This window comes from Pelodiscus sinensis, chromosome 25 (genome assembly GCF_052426305.1).
Source record: "Pelodiscus sinensis isolate ZL-2025 chromosome 25, ASM5242630v1, whole genome shotgun sequence".
NCBI classification, from domain to species: domain Eukaryota; kingdom Metazoa; phylum Chordata; order Testudines; family Trionychidae; genus Pelodiscus; species Pelodiscus sinensis.
Genome location: NC_143076.1, coordinates 17,951,780 through 17,978,111, shown reverse-complemented (window position 1 = coordinate 17,978,111; position 26,332 = coordinate 17,951,780). Strand labels below are relative to the sequence as shown.

The window sequence follows — 26,332 nt, the reverse complement described above, 5'->3', positions numbered from 1 at the left end:
GACTGGCAAGATTTTGCACAAAAGAGGCCACCTGTCTACCCTGGCCATGAGAATTTGCGCAAGAACACTGACATTGTAATGTACAAAATCAGTGCTTCTTGCGCAAATACTTTGATGCTCCTGCTCAGGCATAAGACCTCTTGCGCAAGAATACTTGCCCAAGAGGGCCAGTGTAGATAGGAACGTTAATTTCTTGCGCAAGAAAGCCCGATGGATACAATGGCCATCGGAGCTTTCTTGCGCAAGAGAGCGTCTACACTGGCACGGATGCTTTTGAGCAAAAGCAAATCTTTTGCGCAAAGGCACATGCCACTATAGACGCTCTCTTGAGCAAATACTTTTAACGGAAAAACTTTTCCGTTAAAAGTATTTGTGCAAAATCATGCCAGTCTAGACGCAGCCAAGCTGTCTCGACTGATCTCCATAGAAAGGAGCCATGAGACACTGCTGAAAGGAGAGGAAGGCTGTGACGCCGGAAGCCTGTGTGGAATTGGGTATTGCCATGGAGCAGAAGATTTGGGAATTTACTCGGATCTGCCTGCTGCTGTCCTGTGTTTTTTTCCTATTCTTCACCTCCCTAGATGGTAGGGCAAGCTGGGGAATGTGTGTTCAGTCACTTGCTGTCACCTGCTGATGGACACGAGCAGCAAGGATAACTTGTTCTTCCTCTTCTACGCCCAAACGACTCCAGATCAGTTCTGTCATTTTGATTTTGTTCTCTGACCCACGCCACCCATTTTCTTTCTCTTGCCCTCCAGGTTGCGCCCCGAGGTCACCCTGTCCTGTTTGCGTTGGAGAGCTGGTGGGGCTTTCTCCAAAGCATGTCAGCATTGCTCCTGAACTGACAGGCTGCGGCGCTGAAAGATGCATCCTCCCCTACCCGGCGGGGCTAAGCGTGCTTGTTCTTGGAAGGATGGGACAAGAGAGACCAAAAGATGTTTGCAGAGGAGGTGGGGGTGTGGTGGTTGGGAGCTTCCTAAAAGAAACAGAATGTGTTGCCTCGTGGGGATACCGTAGCACTGGCTAGGCACTCCAACAATGGAAATTTAGGATGCTCTACACAGAGTACATTTACACTGCACTAAAATGGGTCTGCTAACACAGGCTCATAGGAGTTGGGTTGTGGGGCTGAAAATTATAGCGTAGATGCTCAGGCTTAGGCTGGAATCATGGAACGCTAGAACTGGAAGGGACCTCAAGAGGTCATCAAGTTCAGTCCTTGCTCTCACGGCACCAAGCACCGTCTAGATAATCCGTGACAGATGTTTCTCAAAGGGTCTCAGCCTGGTCTCCTGACCAAGCCTGGGCATCTACACTGCAAGTTTTTCACCCTGCAAGCCCAGACCCAGTCACACTACAGGTTTTCATTGCAGTGTAGACAAACTGGGGGGGGTCACTGCAGAAGAACCTTGCAGCTGCCCCTTTGCCTACTGCATGGTGCATCCTTGTCTGGTGTCCAGGGTGAGCTGTGCTGGGAATGTTTCCTTAAATACCCTTTGTATTCAAGTCACTGGGAAGGCAGCGAAGTAGCCGTGGCCCCTCCCAAACGGATGGCTGCTTTAACAGGCTGCAGAAGAGTTTATTATGCAGACGTAATAAACATAATAAGGAATGTGTTTATTATGCAAACAGCAACTGAGTTATGTGTCTTTTAAGACTACTAAATAGTTTTTAATTACTGCTATATCAGTAAATCCCATAAATATGCAAATGCAATTAGTTCACAAAATAGGCCCTAAATATCTTTATTCCTCTCCAACAAAGTTCTTTGAAGTTAATCGCCAGCTCCTTTTGTTCACTCCCTTGGCAGTTGTGCTGAAATGGATGGGAATTATGACAGATGTACAAAATCAGGAGGACCAGATTTTTTTTCTGAGAGCCACATCTGGACAGGCAGGGACAGAAGACTAAGGTGGGGGAGGAGGGGAAGTGGCACAGAGAGGTTGAATGAAGAGCTATTTCCTTCCCAACTGGAAGCTAGACCATCTTGTATTTCCATGCCACATTTGTGTTCCGTGGTGTTCAAGACATGTAGCTCAAGATAACCCTCTGTACGGCACAGATCATAATTAGAGCAGGCCAGAAGATGACAATCTTGGTTCAGGAGAAGTTTTTGAGGCCTTGGAATGTGTTTGTTCTGAGTTGGAATCAAAACAGAACCATGAAATGCCAGTGTGCCAAAGGACAGGATTTTAATTTCCCTTTTGCTCTGGTTAGAAATGGGCAGAGCACCCTAGACCTCAGGAACTGTCCCAGCAAAGGCTTAGTTGAAATGATCCTGTGCTTGCAAAAACATTTGCACTTTGACCAAACAGCATATTTCAGCAAAAATTCATTGAGTCCCAAAAATGTTCCAACCAGCTTTACATATAGCTTATGAAAGAGCACAGAAACGAGGAGGCATTGGCAGTCAGTATCAGTGTATTTTAACACTCTTATGCAAAGTCATTTTTCCTGTCCTAAAGAGTTTGGACTTCCTAAGATACTCCATAACTCCAGAGTCCCCCTCCCTGCCATTCCTCCTGCCCCTTTGTTCTCCCTATTGTATGCTTCTACCAGATGTGGCTGTGGCTCTCGTGGGGGGTGGTGGGGGGAGAGATGGAGGACACAATCCCTCTGTAATAGCAGTCACAGCAGTGGGAATAACAGTCACAGCCTTCTATTCCAGGATACATCCCCGGGAGTTGAGTGAGAGGCTGTCCATGACATCCCGTTCCCCCACCCCCGACGGCACACACATTCTGGGGCACCTGGGAGAGGAGGCTATGGAACTTGGTGAGGTGCATGGGGATTCTGTGCTCCAGATGCTTTTTCCGCACCTGTACTAGATACCTCAGAAGTTGTTTGCTTCCCAACCAGCCTCAACACCTCATCCTGTGTCTTGCACGCATGTTCCTTGCAGGCTCTCCTCCTACTCAATGTGGATGGTTGTAACATTGTTCTCCTCCAGGCATGTGGGGCTGTGACCCAGATAGACCATTTGCCTTTTATCTTCTGGTACGCCTGCCTGAGCTCCTTTATTGTCATGCGGTACTGCTGGGTGTCCCCAGGGGAACTGACAGCCTCACCCCGCCCTGGGCAGGATGGAGTAGCTGGCTCCGCACCCCTGGAAGGGGTGGGAACTCAGGCAAAAGGGGCGATGCTGATTCATGCCTGGTGTCGCCTTGGCTGCCCTGTTTCTGGCAGCGAGTCAAGAAGCCCAGTGTGGCTGGCTCTGGGTCCTGCAGAAGGGAGATCCACGCCTGGAGGCCAGTCAACTGCTGTGCTCCAAAAAGAAGCCAAAAGCCTGTGCGGCAGCCCAGCTGGGGGCAGGCGACTAAGACTTCGGAGACAGGAGGGGTCCCTGCAGGAAGTAGGGACTTCAGGCAGCAGCCTGAGCCAAGAGCTGGAGTGGAGACCAAGCAGCAGCCTGGCTGGGAAGCCGAGAGCCAGTTTTCTTGACAATTTCACAGCTCTGTGATGACAGCCAAAAATGTAAGTAACGCAATGTTGACAGCAGTGGTGGACAACCTGCAGCCCCCAGGCCGCCTGCAGCCTATCTGGGTTCTCCGTGTGGCTCACAATACATCGTATCGTTGCCCATACGCAGGTTGCCAGATTCCACTGCTTTCTGTCCGTGTTGTTTTTTTCCTACCAGTATTTAAAGCGACACCAAAGGGTATGTGAAGTGAGGAGCGTGCTGATTGCACACAACACCGAGAGCTGTGTGCTTTCTGTGCATCCTATCAAAGCGCTGCTATGGTTCAATCAGTACCCCCCTCTCAAATTCTAGGCACACAAGCGCAATTAGCAAAACTACCCTGGCCCAGGAGACCATCTGGGTTACAACAATCTTGCAGTTCCTTGAGATGGAGGGTCACTCCCGTGGCCTACTCACTAGCCTAGGTTGCCCATCTCTAGTCTATAGGGACACTGTGTTGCCCTAGCTACATTAACTTAGGCCCTATGGTGCTCGTGGAGATGGAGTTATTTGGTTGGTGCAGTAGAGCATTTGCATTGGTGGGAGCAACACTGTAGGGTGTTTGCTGACATAATTAGGTCAATGTAAGGCAGCTCATATTGACCTAACACTGTAGTTTAGAACAAGCCTAAACTAAAGTTCCAGCTAAACTGTTCTATGAAGTCAGCATAGTCAGAGTGCCATCTTGTGGCACTGGTGACGAACTTGGCTTTTTTTTTTGCATTACTGTCATGATCCGCCCTAGAAAAACGCAGTAGATCATGATATAATTTGATAGGCAGGGTGGGAATGATGATTCCATGCTGTGGAAACCGACTACATGAAACATGTTTCTTTTTGTGTAACAGAAAATCAACAATGACTCAAAGCTCTCCTAGCGCTCTGAGTAAACCAGCTCTGTGAGAGGAGTAGTGAACAGTGGTGGGAGCGTGGTTCCCATTGCTATAGCCTGGTTCATAATGGTATTTTACAGTGCTGTAACTTGCTGCATTGGAAAGAAAGAGGGTTTCACACCCGAGCCAGAAAGTTACGGGGCTGTAAAGTGCCAGTGTAGACTTGACCTAACTTCCTAGGCTTTCTCCGCATGATAGGTAGAATTATCAGTTTGTGAATGCTCGAAGAGGCTTGGCACTTTAAACAGAGAGGCAAGAAGAATCACCCGTGCTGTGCTCCTAATACTGACTGTCTAGTGAAAGTCAGTTGCTAACAGATCATGGAACATCTACCTGCAGGGGTACAGGCTTTAGGCCTACAGAAAGGCAGTCGTCCTAACATGGAGTTCAGTTTCATAAGGCACAAGCAATACATGTCTCTATGAAGAGAAAGACATACTATAGGAAATAGCCTGTGGTGGATGCTAATAGCTAATGCAGCTCCAGCCATTAGAAGGCAAAGTAGGGAAAACACTTCAGCCAGAGCTGTGCAGTTTCATGGAATACTGGCAATTAAAAATATGGCCTGCTTTTTAGCTAATGAAAGGACATTTTGCACCACATGGTTAACAGAGAGGGGGCCTAAAGTTAGGGGGCTGTCTACAGGTTGACCACCATCCCAGGGAAGGAGTATTTCATTGGTGCACAGCTTCTCTGCCACATCTCTCCTGCTATAGGATCTGTAGTCACAGGAAGGGTTGCGGGGGAAACTTGACCAGTCCAAAAGCCAAATGGCCTCCTTAGCTACCCCACTTTACACCTGTTGTTTGGTGTCTTACAAAGCCAGCCCAAGATCAGGAATGCAATGATGGAATAAAGCTAGTCTGGGATTCCCTCCTGTGACCTGTGCCATTACCCATAGCAGAGGATTTAGCCATGTATATATTGAAAATACACTTCCTCGGTGCAACGTCTCAATAAAACTGATATAATTTTACCATTTCCCTTTATTTTCCTCCATTGATGTGGGCATGTTTTTCACTGCAATCAGCTGGGCCAGTGAACAAAACAACGAGGAGTCCTGTGGCACCTTATAGACTACCAGATTTATTGGAGCATAACCTTTCGTGGGCAACGACCCACTTCGTCAAATGCATCCAACGAAGTGGGTTTTTGCCCATGAAAGCTTATGCTCCAATAAATCTGTTAGTCTATAAGGGTACGTCTAAACTACATGGCTCCGTCGACGGAGCCATGTAGATTTGTTGTTTTGGCAAAGTCAAATGAAGCCACGATTTAAATGATCGCGGCTTCATTTAAATTTACATGGCTGCCGTGCTGAGCCGACAAACAGCTGATCAGCTGTTCGTCCGCTCAGCGCGCTAGTCTGGACGCTCCCCTGTCGACATCAAAGCCCTTTGTCGGCAGCCCCAGTAAACCTCATCCCACGAGGAATAATGGGGCTGCCGACAAAGGGCTTTGATGTCGGCAGGGGAGTGTCCAGACTAGCGCACTGAGCGGACAAACAGCTGATCAGCTGTTTGTCGGCTCAGCGCGGCAGCCATGTAAATTTAAATGAAGCCGCGATCATTTAAATCGCGGCTTCATTTGACTTTGCCTATGTGTTTAATCTACATGCCTCTGACGACAGAGGCATGTAGTCTAGACACAGCCTAAGATGCCACAGGACTTTTCGTCGCTTTTGCAGATTTAGACTAACATGGCTACCCCTCTGCTACTGAACAAAATAACTGTTTTATTTCAATTTCTTTCAGGATGTTTTTTCTAGCTTTCCCATGCTATCTCCAAACTACAATATTTGGGTTTCCACAGGGCACGGGAATGTTTTTAGGCAAACAAGCATTGTCTTCGTTCACATTTTCAAAACAATTTCAGGACAATATTTTTGGAAGATTAAATGCTTTTACAAATATTTTGTTACAGAACATAATATGTTTGTTGTTGAATGGCGTGACAGCACCAGAATCAGGCATGTTTCACCAAGGTTTTGAGAATTGCACTTTGTGAACATGAGAGGACAAAAGCCCAGCAACTCAATAGTTGTAGTTTCAAGTCTAAAACATCAACCAGCAGAGCTCATGTTTCCAGGGCTGATTCTCTCATCCTATTAGTCTTTATGTCGAGGTAGTGCCTGGAAGCCCCAGTGAATGGGCCAAGACCCAGTATGCTACAGGCTTTCGTGGGCCAGACCCACTTCCTCATGCCAGAAAATTGGCATGACCATTATATATATATATACACACACACACACACCATGGTATATGCCAATTTTCTTCCACAATTTGACCTGAGGAAGTGGATCTGGCCCACGAAAGCTCATCACCTAATAAACCATCTTGTTAGTCTTTAAAGTGCTGCATTGTCCTGTCTTTTGTTTTAGCAAGACCAGGCGAACACAGCTACATCTCTGTTACTATACTACAGGCTGTGCAAGCACAGACCAAAAAGACCACCCATCCCACAGACCTTACAATCTTAGCAATGAGCTCTTAAGTTTACATTTTTCAAAAATATATAAAGAACTGGAGCTTGGAGCTTGGCTAGTCAGTATGATAATTAATCAACTCAAAGAGCGAGGATGTTTCCAGGTATTAACTAGACAGCACGTGCTGACTTTGAGAGCACGTGGCCGGCTGCATGTTTTTATGAGTGTTGCTGTGGAGGGGAATACTGCCTAAGGAAAGAGGGAATATGGGCCATGAGTTACAGCAGTAGCATAGGAACAGAGCGGCCTGGCTGAAATCCCTAATGTGCCAGATGAGGACAGTGAACTGCCCAGACATTGTGGGAACAGCGGCCAGGTAATTACCTTAGATAGCTGTACTGTGCTATGGGCGCTTGTTTGCTTTTCACATTGATTATAGCCAATTTGAGCGTTGTCAGGAGCTGCCTGGAGTAAGTGAGCGGGGCCTGGTGTGGTGCTAGGTTCCTATACTGCTGTGAGGCGCTGGCATGGTGACGTGCTGGTACCCGAGCAGTCTGGGGGAGGAGGGAGCGGTGCCAACGCAGTGCCAGGCTGCGGGAGGCTTGGAGTGAGCAGCCCCTCACCTGGGGCTAGATCCTGCGTGTGCTGGGACCAGGCTGTGTGGCTGGAGCCAGGCCAGGATGGCTCAAGGGGGGGAGAAGGCAGCATGTGAGTGGGGGGGCGAAGGGCTGCCCCAGTGTGAGTGGGGGGAGGGGCGATCTGTGTGGGGGAGGGGCTGTGGGTGGGGGGCAGTCTGTGGGGGGGTGAGAGGCTGGGGGGGGGCTGTGTGTGGGGGGGAGAGGCTGTGGGGGGTGAGGGGCTGTGGGGGGGCAGTCTCTGGGGGGTGAGAGGCTGTGGGGGGGTGAGGGGCTGTGTGGGGGGGGGGGGGTGAGAGGCTGTGGGGGGGTGAGGGGCTGTGTGTGGGGGGGGGAGAGGTGGGGGGGTGAGGGGCTGTGTGTGGGGGGCAGTCTGTGGGGGGGTGAGGGGCTGTGGGGGGGTGTGTGGGGGGGTGAGGGGCTGTGTGTGGGGGGGCAGTCTGGGGGGGTGAGGGGCTGTGGGGGGGGGGGGCAGTGTGTGGGGGGGGAGAGGCTGTGGGGGGTGAGGGGCTGTGTGTGTGTGGGGGGGTGAGGGGCTGTGTGTGGGGGGGCAGTCTGGGGGGGTGAGGGGCTGTGGGGGGGGGGGAGGCTGGGGGGGTGAGAGGCTGTGGGGGGGAGAGGGGCTGTGTGTGGGGGGGGAGGGGCCTGCGCCTATCCGTGGGCGGGGCTACCCGATGGCAGTTACTGGCGGGGGCGCGCCGCGTGCCCAGCCTCGGGGGAGCGGGGAGCGCGCGGCCGGGGCCGGGCGCGCGCGGCGTTTTCCCGCGGCCGGTGGGGGCGGCCGCGCGGGGCCCGGGATGACGGCGGAGCTCCAGGCCGGGGCGGCGGAGGGCGGCGCCGAGAGCCAGGGACCGGTGAGAGCCCGCGGGGCCGCCCCCCCCCCCCCCCGAGCCCCAGCTCCCGGGGCAGGCCCGGCCTGCGGCTCTGCCCCCCCCCCTCCCAGCAGCCACCGGTTGCCGCAGAGACCTGGCGGCGGGAGACCCTGGGAACCCCGCCCCCACTTCCCCCCCCATGGTCAACCAGTTACACGCAGCGTTGCCCCCTGAGTCCCTGGGGGCAGATCCTGGCCAGCCCCCCCCTTGGGTTAGTTGCCCTCCCTAGGGGGGCAGTGGCCACTTTCGGGGGGGGGATGCTCCATGCCCCTTGGGTAGGGATCCCCCAGGGTGGTTTTCAGGGGAGTGTTGAAATCGACATGCCCCTGGCCTAAAGCAAGCGGGGGGTGGAGGCTAGTCCCTGGGCAACATCTGTTCCACACTCAAAATATTAACAAGCCCCAGTAGTTCCTTAGTGTACTTATTTTCCAGAATTTAAGCTAAAAAGGTGACCCCTGCCAGCTCAGAATGAGCCATCCCAGAAAAGTTGAGCCTGTGCTCAATACTTTCTCAACTTATTTTCCAGAATTTAAGCTGAAAAAAGTGTTCCCTGCCAGCTCAAAATCAGTCATCCCAGAAAACTTGAGCCTGTGCTGTATACTTTCTCAACTTTTAAATTAATAAAGTAAAGGGTTCATAATATAATATTTGGGACTTGCGCAATGTATACCCATTTAGTGCATGTTAAACTTCTTTGCCTTACGTGCTTACAGGTATTATTACAAAGTTAACCATGTTGTGGCATTTACTTTATCAGCTTTTCATGATGTAATGAATTTATTTTTTGAAGGGGAAGAGATCTCTTTGGCAGACTTGCAGCATCTTTGAGGAATGATGTTTCCTATGATAAAGGGATGATTTGCTATATATGGATGCTAACATTAGTCATGTTCTTCCATCACTGTGCTGCAGTAACATCCATGTATTTGAGGCTTAACACTTCATGTAATTTTAAAACAGTTGATGTTAGCTAGCTAGTATCAAATGGGAAGAATTTTAAGACTTGTCAGATCAGAGATATTAATAAAGTTGTCTTCAGCTTTTTGATGGCAGTGCCTGAAACCTAAGTGTGAATGTTCCTTGATTCTGATCAAACTGAAGTCTTTTGTGATGTCTTCATTTTCTTCCCCATGCCTGTGCATCTGAGAGAGAATGGAAACCGCTTTCATAACACCTTGACTATGGAGCTTCAAGTGTCTGCTGAAGATCTTGCTTGGAAGTTTCAGAAGGGTAGCCGTAGAGCCATGTCTCAGAGGGGTAGCCGGGTTAATCTGTATCTACAAAAACAGGAGTCCTGTTGCACCTCGTTGTTTTTGCTTGGGAGTGACTGTGCCAGAAAAGCACCCCTGTATTCACGCTCCACGGACAATTGTAATAATTTTTGTACACCATATACCTTTTTAATGTGTCATTAGAGAGCTAGTTAATTCGTTGGTCAGTAATGTCCTGGTGAAATGTATGTGGCAACAATATAAGTAAAGTTATAAATATACGCTAAATTCATGACCTATGTGTGTTTACCATAAAGTTTGGGGAGTGGGTAAACCTGTTTCTCAGAGACAGAGGACAAAGCTGGTGTCATTTATCAAATGGCCCTTCTTTGTCAAGAAAGAGGGACATGAACAGACAGATTTGCCTCTTAGCAAACAACATTAGGGAACATCTTTCATCACCAGGTTTCTTGATTGCAAACTCACAGTGTATTCAGGGAGTAATCCTCAGGAAAATGCTTTTCAAAGGTTGGTTGAACTGTAAAGATGAGGGGCAAAACCACTCCAGTTTATCTTTTCCTATCCATCTCTCTCCTTTCTACCCAAACCACAAAAGAAACAGTCCTTGGATGTTGGGAGCAGATGTTGGTCTGCTAATTTGCTCAGCAGTGTTGCTGGAAGCATATGGTAAGGGTCTTCAACTTGAACCAAGTATAATTTGTTAAGCTTAGTAGTAGTAAGCATTTTGTTCTAGCTAGAGACATAAAGGGTAACAAGAAGATATTCTACATATATATTAGAAGCAAGAGGAAGTCAAAGGACAGGGTAGGCCCATTGCTCAGGGTACGTCTAGACTACATGCCTCTGTCGCCAGAGGCATGTAGATTAGGCTACCAGGCATAGGAAAATGAAGCGGCGATTTAAATAATCGCCGCTTCGTTTAAATTTACATGGCTGCCGCGCTGAGTCGATCAGCTGTTTGTCAGCTCAGCGCGGTAGTCTGGACGCATGGGTGTCAACATCAAAGGCATGTGTCATACCTTTGATGTCGACACCCGCGCGTCCAGACTACCGCGCTGAGCCGACAAACAGCTGATCGGCTCAGCGCGGCAGCCATGTAAATTTAAACGAAGCGGCGATTATTTAAATCGCCGCTTCATTTTCCTATGCCTGGTAGCCTAATCTACATGCCTCTGGCGACAGAGGCATGTAGTCTAGACGTACCCTCAGTATAGAGGGAGAAACAATAACAGGAACCTTTGAAATGGCAAAGGTGCTTGATGACTTTTGTGTCAGTTTTCACCAGGAAGCTGGATGGTGACAGGATGCCTAACATAGTGAATGCTAGTGGAAATGGGGTAGGTTTAGAAGTTAAAATGAAAAAAGAACAAGTTAAAAATTACTTAGAAAAGTTAAATGTCTTCAAGTTACCAGGGCCTGATGAAATACCTCCTCTATCAGCGTCTTGAGTATTCTAGGATGCATCTGAGCCTTTAGCTATCATCTCTGAAAAATCATGGGAGAGATTCCAGAAGACTGGAAAAGGGCAAGTCTAGTGCCCATCTATAAAAAGGGAAATAAGAACAACCCAGGCAACTACAGACCAGTCAGTTTAACTTCTGTGCTAGGGAAGATAATGAAGCAAGTAATTAAGGAATTCATCTGCAAACATCTGGAAGATAATAAGGTCATAGGTAACAGTCAGCATAGATTTGTAAAGAATAAATCATGTCACATCAATCTGATAGCTTTCTTTGATAGGCTAACAAGTCTTCTGGATAAGAGAAGGCAGTGGACGTGGTATACCTAGGCTGTGTCTACATTGGCGTGATCTTGCTGCCTGTCTACACTGGCCGCGAGTTCTTACACAAGTACACTGACGTTCTAATGTATGAAATCAGTGCTTCTTGCGCAAGAACTCTGATGCTCCTGCTCAGGAATAAGCCCTCTTGCGCAATTGTTCTTGTGCAAGAGGCCAGTGTAAACAGGCAACATGAATTTCTTGCGCAAGAAAGCCCTATGGTTAAAATGGCCATCAGAGCTTTCTTGCGCAAGAGAGCGTCTACACTGGCATGGATGCTCTTGCGCAAAAGCACATCTCTTGCGCAAACGGACATGCCAGTGTAGATGCTCTCTTCTGGAAGAGTTTTTGCACAAGAACTCTTCTGCAAAAGAGTTCTTGCACAAGATCAGGCCAATGTATACATAGCCCTAGACTTTAGCAAGGAATTTGACACAATCTCACATGACCTTGTTATCAATAAACTAGGGAAATACAACCTAGATGGTGCTATTATAAGGTGAGTGCATAACTGCCTGGATAACTGTTTTCAGAGAGTAGTTCTCAATCATGCTGGAAGGGCATAGCAAGTGGGGTTGTTCAGGAGTCTGTTTTAGGACTGGTTCTGTTCAATATTTTCATCAACAATTTAGATGATGGCATAGAGTACATTTATTAAGTTTGCAGATACCACGAAGCTGGGAGGGGTTGCAAGTGCTTTGGAAGATAGGGTCAACATTCAAAATGATCTGGCCAAACTAGAGAAATGGTCCGAAGTGTATAGGATGAAGTTTAATAAGGACAAATGCAAATATTCCACTTAGGAAGGAACAATCAGTTTCACACACACAGAATGGGAAGTGATTGTCTAGGAAGGAGTACTGCTGAAAGGGAGTTAGGGGTTATAGTGGACCACAAGCTAAATATGAGTTAAAAAAAACCCAAACATGATTCTGGGATGCATTACCAGGAGTGTTGTGAGCAAGACACAAGAAGTCATTCTTCCGGTTTACTCTGCGCTGATTAGGCCTCAGTTGGAGTATTGTGTCCACTTCTGGGCACCATGTTTCAAGAAAGTTGTGGAGAAATTAGAGATGGTCCAGAGAAGAACAACAAAAATTATTAAAGGTCTAGAACAGTGTTTCTCAACCTTTTTTTATAAAGTACCCCTTTAAAAAAAAAAAAAAAGTACCCCCAATACCTACAGTTTTCAGACACAACATTTTTTTTTCTACCATTGCAACACATTTGTTTAAACAACTTAATCGTAGCTGGGCTGGCGATGAAATTTTTGGGTGTAAAAAGTACAAAAATAATAAAGCGCTATAAAACTTAAAACAAAAATTCAGTTTTCTCCAAATGTCAGTTGTGTTGACATTACCCCCCCCCCCCCCCCAGACTCCTCTCAGGTACCCCTAAGGGTACTTGTACCACTGGTTGAGAAACACTGGTCTAAAAAACATGACCTATGAGGGAAGACTGAAAGAACTGGGCTTGTTTAGTTTAGAAAAGAGAAGACAGAGAAGGGACATGATAGCGGTTTTCAAGTATCTAAAAGGGTGTTACAAGGAGGAGGGAGGAAATTGTCCTCTGTGGCTTCTGATGATAGGACAAGAAGCAACGGGCTTAAATTGCAGCAAGGGATGTTTAGGTTGGACATTAGGGAAAAAACTTCCTACCTGTCCGGGGTAGTTAAACACTGGAATAAATTGCCTAGGGAGGATGTGGAATCTCCATCACTGAAGATATTTAAGAGTAGGTTGGATAGACATCTAGGTTGGGCTTGATCCTGCCGTGAGGGCAGGGGACTGGACTTGATCTCTCAAGGTCCCTTCCAGTTCTAGCATTCTGCGATTCTTGCAACTATTTCTGACTTTAGTGTCTAATACTTACTTAGAACCTATCTCCTTGTAAGTAAGGAAACTTGTTTTATTTTTCCCCTTTAATCTAGAATTGTGAATTATATGGAGCTATACCTATCTCATAGAGCTGGGAGGAACCTTGAGAGGTCATTGAGTCCAGGCCCCTGCCCTCATGGCAGGACCAAATACCATCCCTGACAGACTTGCCCCAGATCTCTAAATGGTCCCCTCAAGGATTGCACTCACAGCCCTGGGTTTAGTAGGCCAATGCTCAAACCACTGAGCTATCCCTCCCCTGTTTGGGTAGCTTCATTTAAGTTTGCAAACTGTTGTATATTGATCTCTTTAACAGGCCTAATATACCAGGAGAGGCCTGGACAATGCAGAACACTTTTTTTTTTTTTTTTGAAGGGTTGGGGGAGAAATCCAGGACTGGGCGTTTGTTGAGGTCACCTTGCAAGTAGTAGCCAAGGCTGCTGAAAGGCAGCATGTGGCTTGGTGTTTGTTGACAGACTGCTTGGGTAAGAGTTGCTGGACCAAGGCCATGGCTGTACACAGACACTCAGTGTGCAGCCTGCCACTGTTCGTGAAGAGTCCAGGTTGGGAGCTACAGCAGCAAAGCATTCTGAGGCACTCCGGGTTGCCGGGTGGAAGTGACAGTACCTCGCTGGCTTGAATTGCTCCCCAGAATGTAATAACGATAAAGAGTGTTTCCAACTTGTGTTAATGGGCATTTTTTTATGCAGTGGGTTTTGGATCAGGCTTGTGATGAACAAAGACCTATGATTGGATCTGTAAGGTGGGAGCAGTAAAATTATCCTGGGGGAAAGTAAGCTTAGTGTGAGGTTGCTGACTGACTGTGCAGAAGACTGAATTATTTTATGGTAGGTATACCGAGCAAGTAGTGAAAATGTAAGTTTCCCTCATCACTGCTAATATGCCTCAGCGCTGATGTGGAGGGACATGTGTAATGTGAGGAAGAGTTTGAACTTTATGGTTCATTCATTCTAGGGATGTAAGTGACTTGTCGACTACCCAATACGCAAATGCTTATCGGGTAGTCAAGTAGGAATTCAACTAGTCCCTCCCTCTCCCCCTTGCTATTGCTATCAGAGAGAGGCAACAAGTGGGGGGAGCATGAGCCGGTGCTGGGGGTAGTTGGCTTAAAAGCCAGTTCCCCCCAGCACCGTCTCCGCGGCGGACAGGGGAAGCAGAGGGCAGCGGGGAAATGGCGTGAGAGATAAGATAATCCATTCAAGGATAATCCATTCAAATTTGCTCCAAGTTGAAACTAGACAAATTGAATGTCTTCACTATTGGGAAGATTGACGCTGCAGCAGTCAATCTTCCAGAGTTTGATTTAGTGGGTCTAGTAAAGACCCACTAAATTAAACACTGAGAGCTGGTAGGCCTCAATTCATGAGGAGTAAGGAAAGTTAATGGAAACATTTGCTCCTGTCGACTTTCTGCTGTAGAGACAATGCTGAAGGTTGTCAAATCCAGCTACGCAATTAACATAGCTGGAGTTGTGTATCTTAATTCAACAAAGCCTTAGACTGGACATAAGGTGTAAATTTTTAACTGATTAATTTACTATTGGAACTATTTATTAAGGATTGTGGTCGAGTCTCCATCATTGGCAATGTTTAAATCAAGATTGGATATTTTTATAAAATCTGATCCAGGAATTATTTTCGGCAAGTTCTCTGGCCTAAGTCATGCAGGAGACTGATGATCACAATGGCCCCTTCTGGTCCTAGAATCTGTGAAGTCTGTGGATACTATTTCTGCCTTTAAAACTCCCCAGTAATTCATTTTACCTCTTGCTTTTATTAAAACACCCACCGTTAACTTCAGTGCCATGTACCAGGACTCACCTTCTAAAGTCTTTTTGTGAATGTAGATTGTACTGCTTGCCTTTAAAGGACTTAATTAAAACTGTATGTATGTCCATAGACATCTGTAACATGAAGAGAACATGAATAGATTTACTTCATATCTCATTTAAGTTTGAAAGGCCAGGGACTTGCCTAGAATACATTCATAAAAATTGGGCCCAATACAGGATGTTCAGGGCACCTACATTGTTTAGATAATTTAGCTGTTCCTTTCCTCTCTTCTTTGCTGTGGTGTATTCTAACTCTTATGGGTTCTACACTGGAGAAATCAGGGGAAACAGGTGATTGATTTTGTTTGTTTCTAATTGTACATTTTTATGCTGTCCTAATGTCAAAATTGTACGAGACTGGATGTACATTAAAGCCGTGGCCAGCTATTTTCATCCTTCAGTCTAGCTAGGTATTGGATTGCATAAGATCTTGCTGCACAAGTGCTGGAAAGGTTGTTAATATCTATCTGTACATTTTTAATCTTTTTAGTATCTATTTTCCCAGAATGATAAATGTGAAGTAAAACTGCATTGGGTAAAGGCCACCTATTTTGCGTGCTTTTTCCATGCAGGCCGCTTCATGCAAACTGTTATTTTTGCAGTTCCTTTCTGGAACCAGTGTATCCTGCCTCTATCCTTTCCTGCTTTAAATCCCTCCTCAAAGCATAATAGTTCAGGTAGTTTATATGCCCTAGTCATTTTAAAACAACAAATCTAGGACTCTCATCTCTTGCAAGGGCTTGTCTACACTAGGGATGCAATAGTGAACACATGTACATGGTTAACTGATGAGCCTGGTACTCCACCAGGACAAGAAGAGTAGCTAGCATTGACAGGAGATCAGCCCCCACTGACCTTCCCACTTGCAAGACACTGCAGTAAGTACAGACGGTCCCCGAGTTGCGAATGGTCGTGTTACGACCGTTCGCATTTACAACCAGAGCTCCCATGGAGCGCTCGTGAAGGCGGTCCCCGAGTTATGAACGCGACCCGTGCTTACACACAGCGAGGTCGCTATGTAACTCAATGGGGTCCGAGTTACGAACAAATGGAGTTATGGCCAGATGTTTGGTCTGTAACTCGTTCGTAACTTGGGGAGAGGCTGTATGTCAACTTCAGCTACGCTATTTATGTAGCTGAAGTGACGTAGCTTAGGTCAACAGCGGGGGTTAGTAGCCATATTACTTAGTTGACCACACCATCATCTTCCCCTCTGTCAGCCACGTGTTGTTTATTGTCCTCTTCTGTTGCTATAGACTTAATTTATATTGTAAGTTCTTCTGGGCAGGGACTCCCTTTCTTGCAATGTGCCAAGCATGTTCCTGGGGCTGCCATATATTATAATTGTTTCATTTACTAATGTCAAGTTTCCAAAGTGGCACAACACAAAACAGTCAGAATAGAGTGGTGATTTTTAAACTGTTTAATATATATGACAGTTAAATACGCCAGTGTGGATTTGTTGGCACTTGCCAGTGCTTGTTTGCCATGAACACAAGTCCTCTCAAATATGTTGTGTAGAGGAAGCCTTCAGTTGCTAAAACCCTTGTCTTATGACTGACATGCTAATGCAGTAAAATGTGTCCTCACAGAGCACCCAAAGAACCATAAAAAACTAATTGGTCCTCTCCTTGTTCTCCCCTCCCTCCCCCTGCAAAATGCCCTGCTGAGCAAAAGTTAATCAACAGGACTATAACTTGGTGTGGCTGCAAAATTAGCAACATGATATAATTGGTTTGCTTTTGTGAAAGTATTCAACCCTGATCCTCAGAATGTTGGCATTTGATCAGCATGCAATTTCCCATTGTACTGCTGGTAGTCATAAGAATTTCCTGTTTCTTTTCTCTCATGATTAGCTTCAGGGTTGGGGAGAGTTTAGATTCAAGAATTAACCTAAATGTATATTTGAGGGTGAGCAGTAAGAGTGTTGCTTTCTCAATAATTTTTTATTTTTGTCATTTTAGCTTTTTATATATAGTAGATTATGAAATGGATAAAGATTGTGAGCTCTTCAGGGCAAGCACTGTGGTTCACCCATTTCTTTAAAGCCTTCTGTACATTGGTGTTTCTCTGTATTTTATAATGTTTCACAGTGAAAGAGCATCATTTGAATGATTGCTGTTTGTGCTTTCGATGGATGGTTGGAAACAAAGGTGACTTGCTTAATTCTCATAGGAAAACATGATTCCAATTAGATCTGAATGTGTAGATTTACTTTTATCAGACAGTGGGAAGAATCTTACAGTGGAATCACAGAGCAGTAGATTTAGGATGAAATAATTGCACATGTTGGTGAGATTAAACTTTCTGGATAGGACTGAGGGTGGGCTCCGAAAGAGCCTGGTTAACATCCAGTATGTCAAATGTTCGTGGGGATTTCTTTATGGGTGCTAATATCCAGGGGCGGATATAGGGCAGGGCGAACGGGGCGCCCGCCCCGGGCCCCGCGCTTCAGAAAGCCCCGCACATGCGCGGTGGCGCCGCTGTGCATGCGCCGTGGCAAAGGGGGGGCCCACGGAATTACGCTGCCCGGGGCCCCGCAAAACTGTCATCTGCCCCTGCTAATATCCTTCCTACACTCCTGATGGTTGCATTACAAAAGTGTATCTCACTCTCTTATTCCAGAAGCTTCAGGGGGTTGCCGAGTTAGTCTGTACAGAAAAAACCAACAAATGGTCTGGTAAAACTCCAATCATCTTAAGAAGTGGGCTGTGCCCACGAAAGCTCATGATACCATCTACATGTTTTGTTAGTCTATAAAGTGCTACCAGACCATTTGTTGTTTTTCTTTTATTCCAGTTGAAAGAAACCAAATGATAGAGCTGGAAGGCTGCTGAGCTGAAATGTTTCTTAAGAAGGAAGAATTGTCATGGACTAGAATAATTAAGAGCTCTGACTCTTCATGAAGAATTGACCTCCCCCTCCCCCAGCTCACTTCTGTCTCTAAAGTTATTCATAGCTTTGGGATGCTTAGACAGTACAGCTGATGACTGTTGCTACAAAAGGACAGTCCTTTGCTTCAGTGTTTATTCTAGAACTGGTAGTTAATACAAAGTAACTAGGTCTTATGAAACATTTATTAGGTTGAAGATGTGTAGTGGATGATTATCATTAGGCTTGGCAGAATTCACTTTTTTGGTAATTTTTTATGGGTAATATTGATTATTTTAAACTTTTTTTCATTTTTTTTTCTGATTTTCAGTTACAGGAAATTATGGGACACCAAACCAATAGTTATTTAATGACACTAGGTATTGAGAGTCAGAAAGATAAAGCTTTATACCCGTTAAAACACATTTTGTCAACATATGTCAAAATATATAAAGAAAATAGCTGTAAATCAAACTCTCATAAAGTATCAATCAGCATTTTCTTACTCTTTGTGCAAATTTTGATAATTATGTCACTTTGTGTCTGTGTGGTGAAGTTCAAGTTTGACATTGACCAAAAAAATATAACCCTTCCACAGCTCATTCAGGCATGTATTTTAGATACTTATCTTACTCCATTGACCACAAATTCTTTGTCCAGTTATCCTCATGCATTTTGGAGTGGATGAATGCTTTTGCCTACTTGTAAGACTGAAAGGAGTCTTTCCCCCATTCTGCTGTGGGAACCCTAAGCTTTCAGATCTGACAGACCAAATGCAGACCTTTCCTCCTGACTAATATTGTTTTACTCATTCTGAAGGAAATAGGACCTCACAGTGCAATCTGTAAAAAATAGGTGTAATGAGCGCCCTGGAGTTAATAACTTTTAGCAGGCCAGCTTCTGCACCAGCTCTAGCGGTCAAGGGCAGCCCTTTCTACCTATTCCCAATAATCCATTCTGGATGTTGTATAGGCCTGGATTGCTCTGAAAAGGATTCTCAACAGTGAGAATCGATCTCAACTTGAAACCAAATGCAGGCTGGAAAAAAAGATTTCTGGCCACCAAAGCCATCTGCAACTTCTGATCCCTTGCTGCTCCTTGAGCTTCTCTCAGTTGCACACTTAATTGACAAAGAGTGTCTATCTTCCCAACATACAAAGAGCATATATACTGTCCCTACCATGCTCTTGAGCTGCTTCTGCAACCAGCCAGAATCACCTCCATCTTATCCAGTTTCAACTTCATCAGTCTCATTATCATTAAAGCCCCTGTTTTGGCCAAGCCCTGGAAAAGTAGACATTCTATACACTATCCAAATGCAGTGAAAAAGAACTGTGAAACTGCATATCATTCCCATATTGACAGCTCCACATCCCAGACTGCCCTGTTATCCCCATAGAAACCTCAGACACAGTAAATATAAGGAATAAAGCCCTGAGGAACCGTGCATAGGGTCATAGATGTGCAATTTCTATTTTTGTGACCTAATTTATTCCTAATGTTTAACCAGAGAGAGAGAGAGAGTTGAAACCTAAAATAATGCTTCTCATGGTCAGGGACTGGTTGTAGTCACCATATTGAAAGATTTTGGGGATGGTAACTCAACCAACAAGCAGCCAGCTACCCAAAAATTCAGCGCTTCTTGTCGGAGGAGGGGAAGAGGATTTTCCAGGTCCACAGTGCTGAATATCTCTGGCACCCTTATTGTAAGTGAGAAGTGACACACACAAGTGGCATGTGTAACAAGGCTTAAAATAGCCCCCCACCAAACCCACATAAATTCCTTGGGCTCCTTATATGTCCTAGTGCACATGCTGCTTCTCTTTTGAGAGGATTGATTTACATGGGGCCCTGATGCCTCCCCTCCCCCCCAGTGTAACTATTGGTATTTTTACCGTTTCTCCTCAGGCCATTTAAAGTGCTCTTTTAAATACGGACAAAAATTAATATTAGTCTGAAAGTAAATTGGAAGAATTCTAAACTATTCAGCTTGAAGTCTGACAGTGTCGTTATCTCAGATTGTTCAGTCTTGCGTCACTGTGTTAATCAGAATTACAAGTGAGCCCCTGACAAGCGTGGCAGAAGCTCCGTGTCTTTTTCATTCACCTCCTTACATGAGCTTTCTTTGTCCTTTGTAATACAGAATTGGCAAATGCTCTTAAACCGCTTGCGAGAAATCACAGGAATTAAGGATTCCTCCTTTCTTCATGCAGCCCTGAAGGTTAGTATGTTTTTTGTGAGATGCTGTGAGTGTCGTCATTGCTCTGTTGAGTGGAAATCTCTGCTGACTTTGTCTTGTTGCTTGTGCTAGTTCGAGCTTTAATCTGTATATAAGATTTCAAGAGCTTTCTGTAAATTTTGAACTCCAAATAATTGTTTGGCATTTGTAATATGCAAATATTAGAACACTGCTTGATTTTTAAATGCTCGAAACTGGACTTGACAAAAGTAGTAGAATATGTGCTATAGGGCACAATCTTGTATACAGGAGGATGGACCAAGTCACCTATTACGTTTTCTCCTGTCTAATTTTTGTTGTTTTAAATACATGAAACCCCGACGTGGGTGGATATAAGAGTACAGCATATGGCTGAAAGAGAGTAACTCTTCTTGGGATGAATATCCATTCTTCTAAATTTTGGATCAAACTACAATAGGAGCAATTCCCATACTTTTCCAGCAGTAGGCTAGAAGAACCTGCAACTATGAGTGTTATGCTGAGATGCTATAATCATTTCTGAGAAACATTGATGTTTGGCCTAAGTGGGCTTTTTCATGTATGTTCTGAAGCATAACAGTAAATAAAAATGTGGTGTAAAGTATGTTTTCCTTCAGCTAAATGGTCTTCACAATTCTACACAGCTGAAACATCCACCACATACTTGTGGTTTGTGCTTTCAGACTTGTGATCATTTTTCCAGAACTGGGAGCACAACAACAGATGCTATAAAGAGAGGCATAAGAGAGAATACTGGGTAGTAGTAATAAAAAATAAGAAACACCCTTCTGGAAAGATCCCTATTTGTAAATCACAATGTGCATTATAAATTGAAACAGAAAATTGGGAGGGAATTGAAGGTAGTGTAGTACTAATATTATCCAGTCTGGAACCATAGGAGATAGGCCTTCTCTTGAGGCCTGTCAGATGGAAGGTGGCTGTTGCTGCTGATTGTGCATGAGGAGACCTTTCCTTTTTTTAAAAAGTAGGAAATTAACAAATAGCAAACAAAAACATCCCTTTGATGTTTCTTCAAGTGGGAATTGTAAAATATTAGATTAATTCAAGACAATTAATTGATTACAGAGTTTTGGGAGAGAGAGAGCTTTTTGCTAATACATTTTAACATTGCTTTGTTCCCTAAATCGTCATAGGCCTACCCGAGTTATTGTAAGTTCTTTCTCCTGTGAAACCGGCTCTACTGTCTGTGTTTTAGCATGTGGTTCTTGTAGTGCCTTTACTTACTCTTAGTGTGCGTCTACACTGCAGGGCTTAACTCTAAATAAGCTACGCAAATTGGGCTCCGTCAGTTGCATATCTTATTTCAAAATAGCTTATTTCGAAATAGGGAGCGTCTACACAGCACTTATTTAGAAATAGAGCACTCTTCCTCCAACTCCCCTTATTCCTCGTACAGTGAGGGTCACAAAAGTAAGAAGTCCTCCAGCTTGACAGTATTTTGACACTATTTTGAAATACCTGCCTGCTGTGTAGATGCAAACTAAGTTGTTTCGGAATAGCTCTAATTTTGAAGTAGTGTTGTAGTGTAGAGGTATCTTTACAGTTATAAAGCAGTTCAGAGGACCGCACTTCTTGAGGACACAGTGCTCACGCTCATTAATATTGCCTCAGCTGAAGAAAATGCTTAAGCACATGCCTAACTTTAAGCACATGAGTAGTCTCATATCTATGGGCTACTCATGTGCTTACAGTTAGGTGTGTGCTGATATTAGAGCCTGTGACTGTTCTAATCTCTTTTAAGGGAGACAGGTTTGACTTAAGGATACTTATGGTAAAGGATGAATCCTAACTATTTATCATCTGAGAAATTTCAGATTTACAATTTTAACTTCTTGGCAGTCGGTTTTTTCCCATGGCTGAAATCTGACTTGCTGTTACCGTGTTCTCTTTCATGTAGATGGTGTTTATTTTCACTCAGATGTATATAAAAGAATCTAGAGTAATGCTTGGCAATTCCTCCTCCGTTCCCTACTTCCCCTCCTCCCCATTTTCTCCTCTTAGGCGGCTAATGGCGACCTAACAGATGCAGTCACCTTCCTTACTGAGGAGCATGTTAACGAGCCAGGCCAGGAAGCCGTTGCTGTGGAACCGTCTGACTGTGAAGGGAGTGCTGTGGGCAAAGAGCTACCCACCAGTAGGTAGTTTATTCTTATCTGGAATATTGTGTGCACTTGTGGTTGCTCTTTCTCAGAAAGTGCTACGGGTTTACCACTAATAAGGAATTACTGGAGGTGAAATACATTCCTGCTGGGCTAGCATAAGGCCTGTGCCCCATATAAGCCTCGCTTAGCCCCTTTTCACCAAACTGACAAACTGTCACTTTTAATTTCAATAGCAAGGCAACAAGGAATAACTAAGTCCACTTGATAGCTCCTCCTTTTTGTTTCACCCTTTCTGTTGCATAGGCCAGAGACAGCTCAGGTGGCAGGGAGTCCTTGCTATTTGAATCCAATGTCAATTAAGTGAAGTGGTTAAAGAATATGAAGGCTTAACAGGATATGATGTTGCTCAAAATGGGTTCAATTTAATGGACCTCTTTATTAGACAGTGTTCATTTGTCTTGCACAAATATGTGCTAGACTCTTAGATTTTTTTTCTTTGTTCATTGCTTTACAGCATACTTTTTCATCTAGAATTTGGATATGGCACAGTCACGTGTAATTCTAGCAGTAACAGATTGTTCAGTAATTGTCATCCTTACCTTGACATTAACTGCGTATTTTAATCTGATTCTCATTTATAATCTTATTTAACTCTTGTTTGTTTTCAGGTGAATGATATTAAGAGTGATTCTTGAGTGTTCAGTGGGGTTTTATTTCTGTGGCTCTCTTCAGGCTCATGGGGTCAGATTCTGTATGACCAGTGTTTCTGAGAGTAATTGCACTAAGCTGACATTTTTTCCCAGGTCAAGTAAACACCTCTTAAGTAATTGGCAAAATGTCCTGTCTTTCATGAACCATGAGTTTCATGGTAGAACTAGCAAATACTGGTTGCTGATGACAACATAAGGATAAGAAGGAAATAAAATAATCACTAAGTAAGGTCCTGCCATCCACCAGTCAGCACGTAAAATACAGGTGGCCTTGTTGTACAGGGTTAGAATAGTTTGGTTTCTGAAGGGCTTTAGCCAGGATTGGGACTAAAAAGCACTCACTGGGGAAGGCTTTGTAACTCAGCCAAAAGGAGCTCACTGTTTTTTATCCATTTCTAGTACTCTTCAGGTAAGGAACAACTATACCGAAGACTGGAATGTAGTGCCATAAGCAGCATTCAGGCCACTTGCCTGACTGACATTATTTTTATTTTTAAAATCGGTTGTCTGATAAGAAAACTTCATTTGCAACAGCTGTTCCCGGAGGCTCATGTTTTTCACTGATCACTCCCCCAGCACTGAGCACCTTTTGTGACCTTAAGGCTATGCCTTAGCTTAGAGAACTGAGCATCCTTGTTAAGACATGTACTTCTTTCTACAAATGCCTGTTAGCAGCCTGGGAACAACCAGTTTCTTTTGTTACAAGAACTTCTATTCAGTTTCTCGTTCTACTAGAGAAGTAGTTCTTCATTCACTCACATGTTGACAATTTTTGAACTTACTTTAGCCTCTAGTGCTCCAAGTACCAGTAGGATATTAGTCCTAAGTATCTGTGAGTATGTCTGTACTATAAATGATACTGATGTTAGAGTAACAATGAGCTACACAGGCACTACCAAGGCCCACTGATAGTCAATAGGGCTTAGTTGATTTTTAACATTTTACCTAGAGCAACTGGTATAGACAGGCTTTGATGGCATTAGGTAAATATCCTATGCCCCATCTGCATTTTATATTACACAATCGCTACCACACTCACAGCTGTGTTGCTGATGTTAATTGTTGTGAAATAACTACTGATTTTCCCCCTAAACATAGCTTACTGCAGTTTCTTCCTGGAAACAAATGCCAAAACCTGCATTTTGCAAGAAGCTTGGTTGGGAATATAGTATCTGGTGGGGGTGGGGATCCATGCTTCACATATCTGTAGCTCAAATACGTATTTTTAACATCTGGGTGGGGCTTACTTCACATTTCAACAGGTTCTCGCTGCTCAGCAGCTAAATCTGTTTAGTGTTACTGCACGGCTGAGTAATGCTACTGACAGTTAGAGCGCATAGACAATAGGCCAGATGACAGTCTCCCAGACAAATTACTGTGAACTAAGAGTTTGATTACCAGGGAATTGTTTTTAAAAGCAATTACATGCTTTGAAAACAAACAAAAAATATAACCCAAGTATAAATATAAGGAAACTTGTATATAAATCTAAACTTGCCAGTAACTAGAATGAATTTCTTTTAATCATGTGAAAGACAAATATTCTGCAAAAACTGTGTCCCCTAATTGAGCTGCCTGTTATGCACTAAACAGGTTTATAAAATAAACACCATATTCACAAGTAGCTGGAGTGGGGAGGGCAAGCAATTACATTTTATTCTGTTGTTTAAGGCCCATCTGTTTCAAAACTGCTGCCTACTTCATTCTCTTATTCCCAAATAGGTGGCAAACAAAGTGAGCTTGTAATTGGCTGAGCATTCCTAAGACTCGGTTTAGGACCAGTGGTATAGTGTCTGACTTGAATTTGACTCCGGTCTTTGCAGAAAACATTAACAAACTAAACCCCTTTATTTCTTAAAGCCATTTTGGTAACTAACACTGGGGGAGTGGTAAAAAATGAAGACCACTGGACATTAATACAGAGCAATATTGCTTTGATAAAGCCAAATGTAAATGTATGCATCTTGGAACAATGATTTTTAGGCTATGTGTACAGAAGCATTGAGTCTGAAAAAGAGTTGGGTGTTCTGTTGGATAATCAGCTGCATGTCAACTTCCAACATGACGGTGTGACTAGTAAGGCTAAAGCAATCCTTGGATGCATCAACAGAATTTCAAATAGGAATGGAGAGGTTATTTTACCTCTGTACCTGGTGCAACTGCTTTTGGAAAGCTGTCAGGTTGTGGCGCACATTGTTAAGAAAGGATGTTGATAAATTGGAGAGGGATCAGAGAAGAACCATAAGAATGATGAAAGTGTTAGAAAGCATGCCTTAGAGTTATAGACTCCAGGAGATTAATTTGTTTACCTTCGCGGAGAGAAAGGTTAAGGAAAGATTACAGTAAAAAAGTACTTAATTGGGAAACAAATATTAAATAATGGGTTATTCAGTCTGTCTTAGTGAATCATGTTTCACCTTTCTGACTGAAAGTTGAAGCTAGACTGGAAATAGGCATACAGTTTTAACAGTGAGGGTCATTAACAGGGTTCCCTGTAAGGTGTGCACCTGCACAGGCGTGCGCCAAGAATTTCAGTCCCACACACCCCCTCAGCAGAGCTGCTCAGTGCGGCCCCAGCTGCTCCCAGGGACAGAGCTGCATGGCAGGTGACTGCCTCCCCACAGGAGTAGCTGGGCAGCCACCATGAGGCCCACGTGGCGCCTGCCGGAGCTGGAGCCTGAGCCGCAGTCCTGAAAATAGCACCATGGCCCGACTCCAGTCCCAGTACACGGGGTAGCTGCCCGCTGTGTGGCCCTGCCCCTGGGCACCGCTGGAGCCGCAGCTGCTGGGGCCGAAGCTGCAGTACAAAAAATAGCACTTTGCGTTGTATCATGCAAGCAAGGTACTAACAAACTTCAACAGGCCTTTATTTACCAAAGGTGAAACCTCTTTACAAAGCTGCTGCTGCCCCCTCTGTAGCTCTTACTCAGCCCTGGCTCATCTCCTCCTCCTTCCCCCACTGTTTCCTGTGCTTCCAGACTCCCAACAGCCAGTGCTCCCAATTCTAATAATTACAAGCAGCATCTAAAACACTACCCTTTGGCCCCGGCTTCAGTCCCGCACACAGGACAGCCGCCCGCCATGCTGCCCCGCCCGGCAAGTGCAGGTGTCAGGATGGCAGGAGTTAAGGGAAGGGGCAGGGGAATAACTAAGGGGAAGGTGGGGGTGAGGAGAGGAAGGGACTGGGGCTGAGGGGAGAGGAAGGGGTCAGGGCAGGAGAAGAAAGGGGAATGCACTCAAGGGGAAGGGTGGAGGAGAGACAAATGCCAGGGGACCAAGAGGAGACAATAAGGGGAAAGGGCAGGAGGAGCGGGGGTTGGGAGGAATGGGAAGGTGTCAGTGGCAGTGGGAAAGGGGAGGGGACAGAGTGATGTTGAGAGAAGG

At 44.9% G+C, this 26,332-nt stretch overlaps 1 protein-coding gene across 14 annotated transcripts in view; it reads left to right on the top strand.

Moving 5' to 3' along the window:
* Nucleotides 1-8,112: 8,112 nt before the first annotated feature.
* The window catches only part of USP28 (ubiquitin specific peptidase 28), a 48,403-nt gene continuing 30,183 nt past the window's right edge, over nucleotides 8,113-26,332 (top strand). For 11 of the 14 annotated variants that reach the window (XR_016347861.1, XM_075909767.2, XM_075909776.2 and 8 more), the window contains exons 1-3: nucleotides 8,113-8,267; nucleotides 20,041-20,118; nucleotides 22,138-22,270. Coding sequence is in view for 12 of the 14 variants with exons in the window: in XM_075909767.2 (XP_075765882.2) it covers nucleotides 8,211-8,267; nucleotides 20,041-20,118; nucleotides 22,138-22,270 (268 nt within the window). In the remaining 2 variants the exon portion in view is untranslated. Of the gene's footprint in view, nucleotides 8,268-20,040; nucleotides 20,119-22,137; nucleotides 22,275-26,332 lie in introns of those variants that run through there. The other 3 variants (XM_075909777.2, XM_075909770.2, XM_075909773.2) reach the window with 2 other exon arrangements.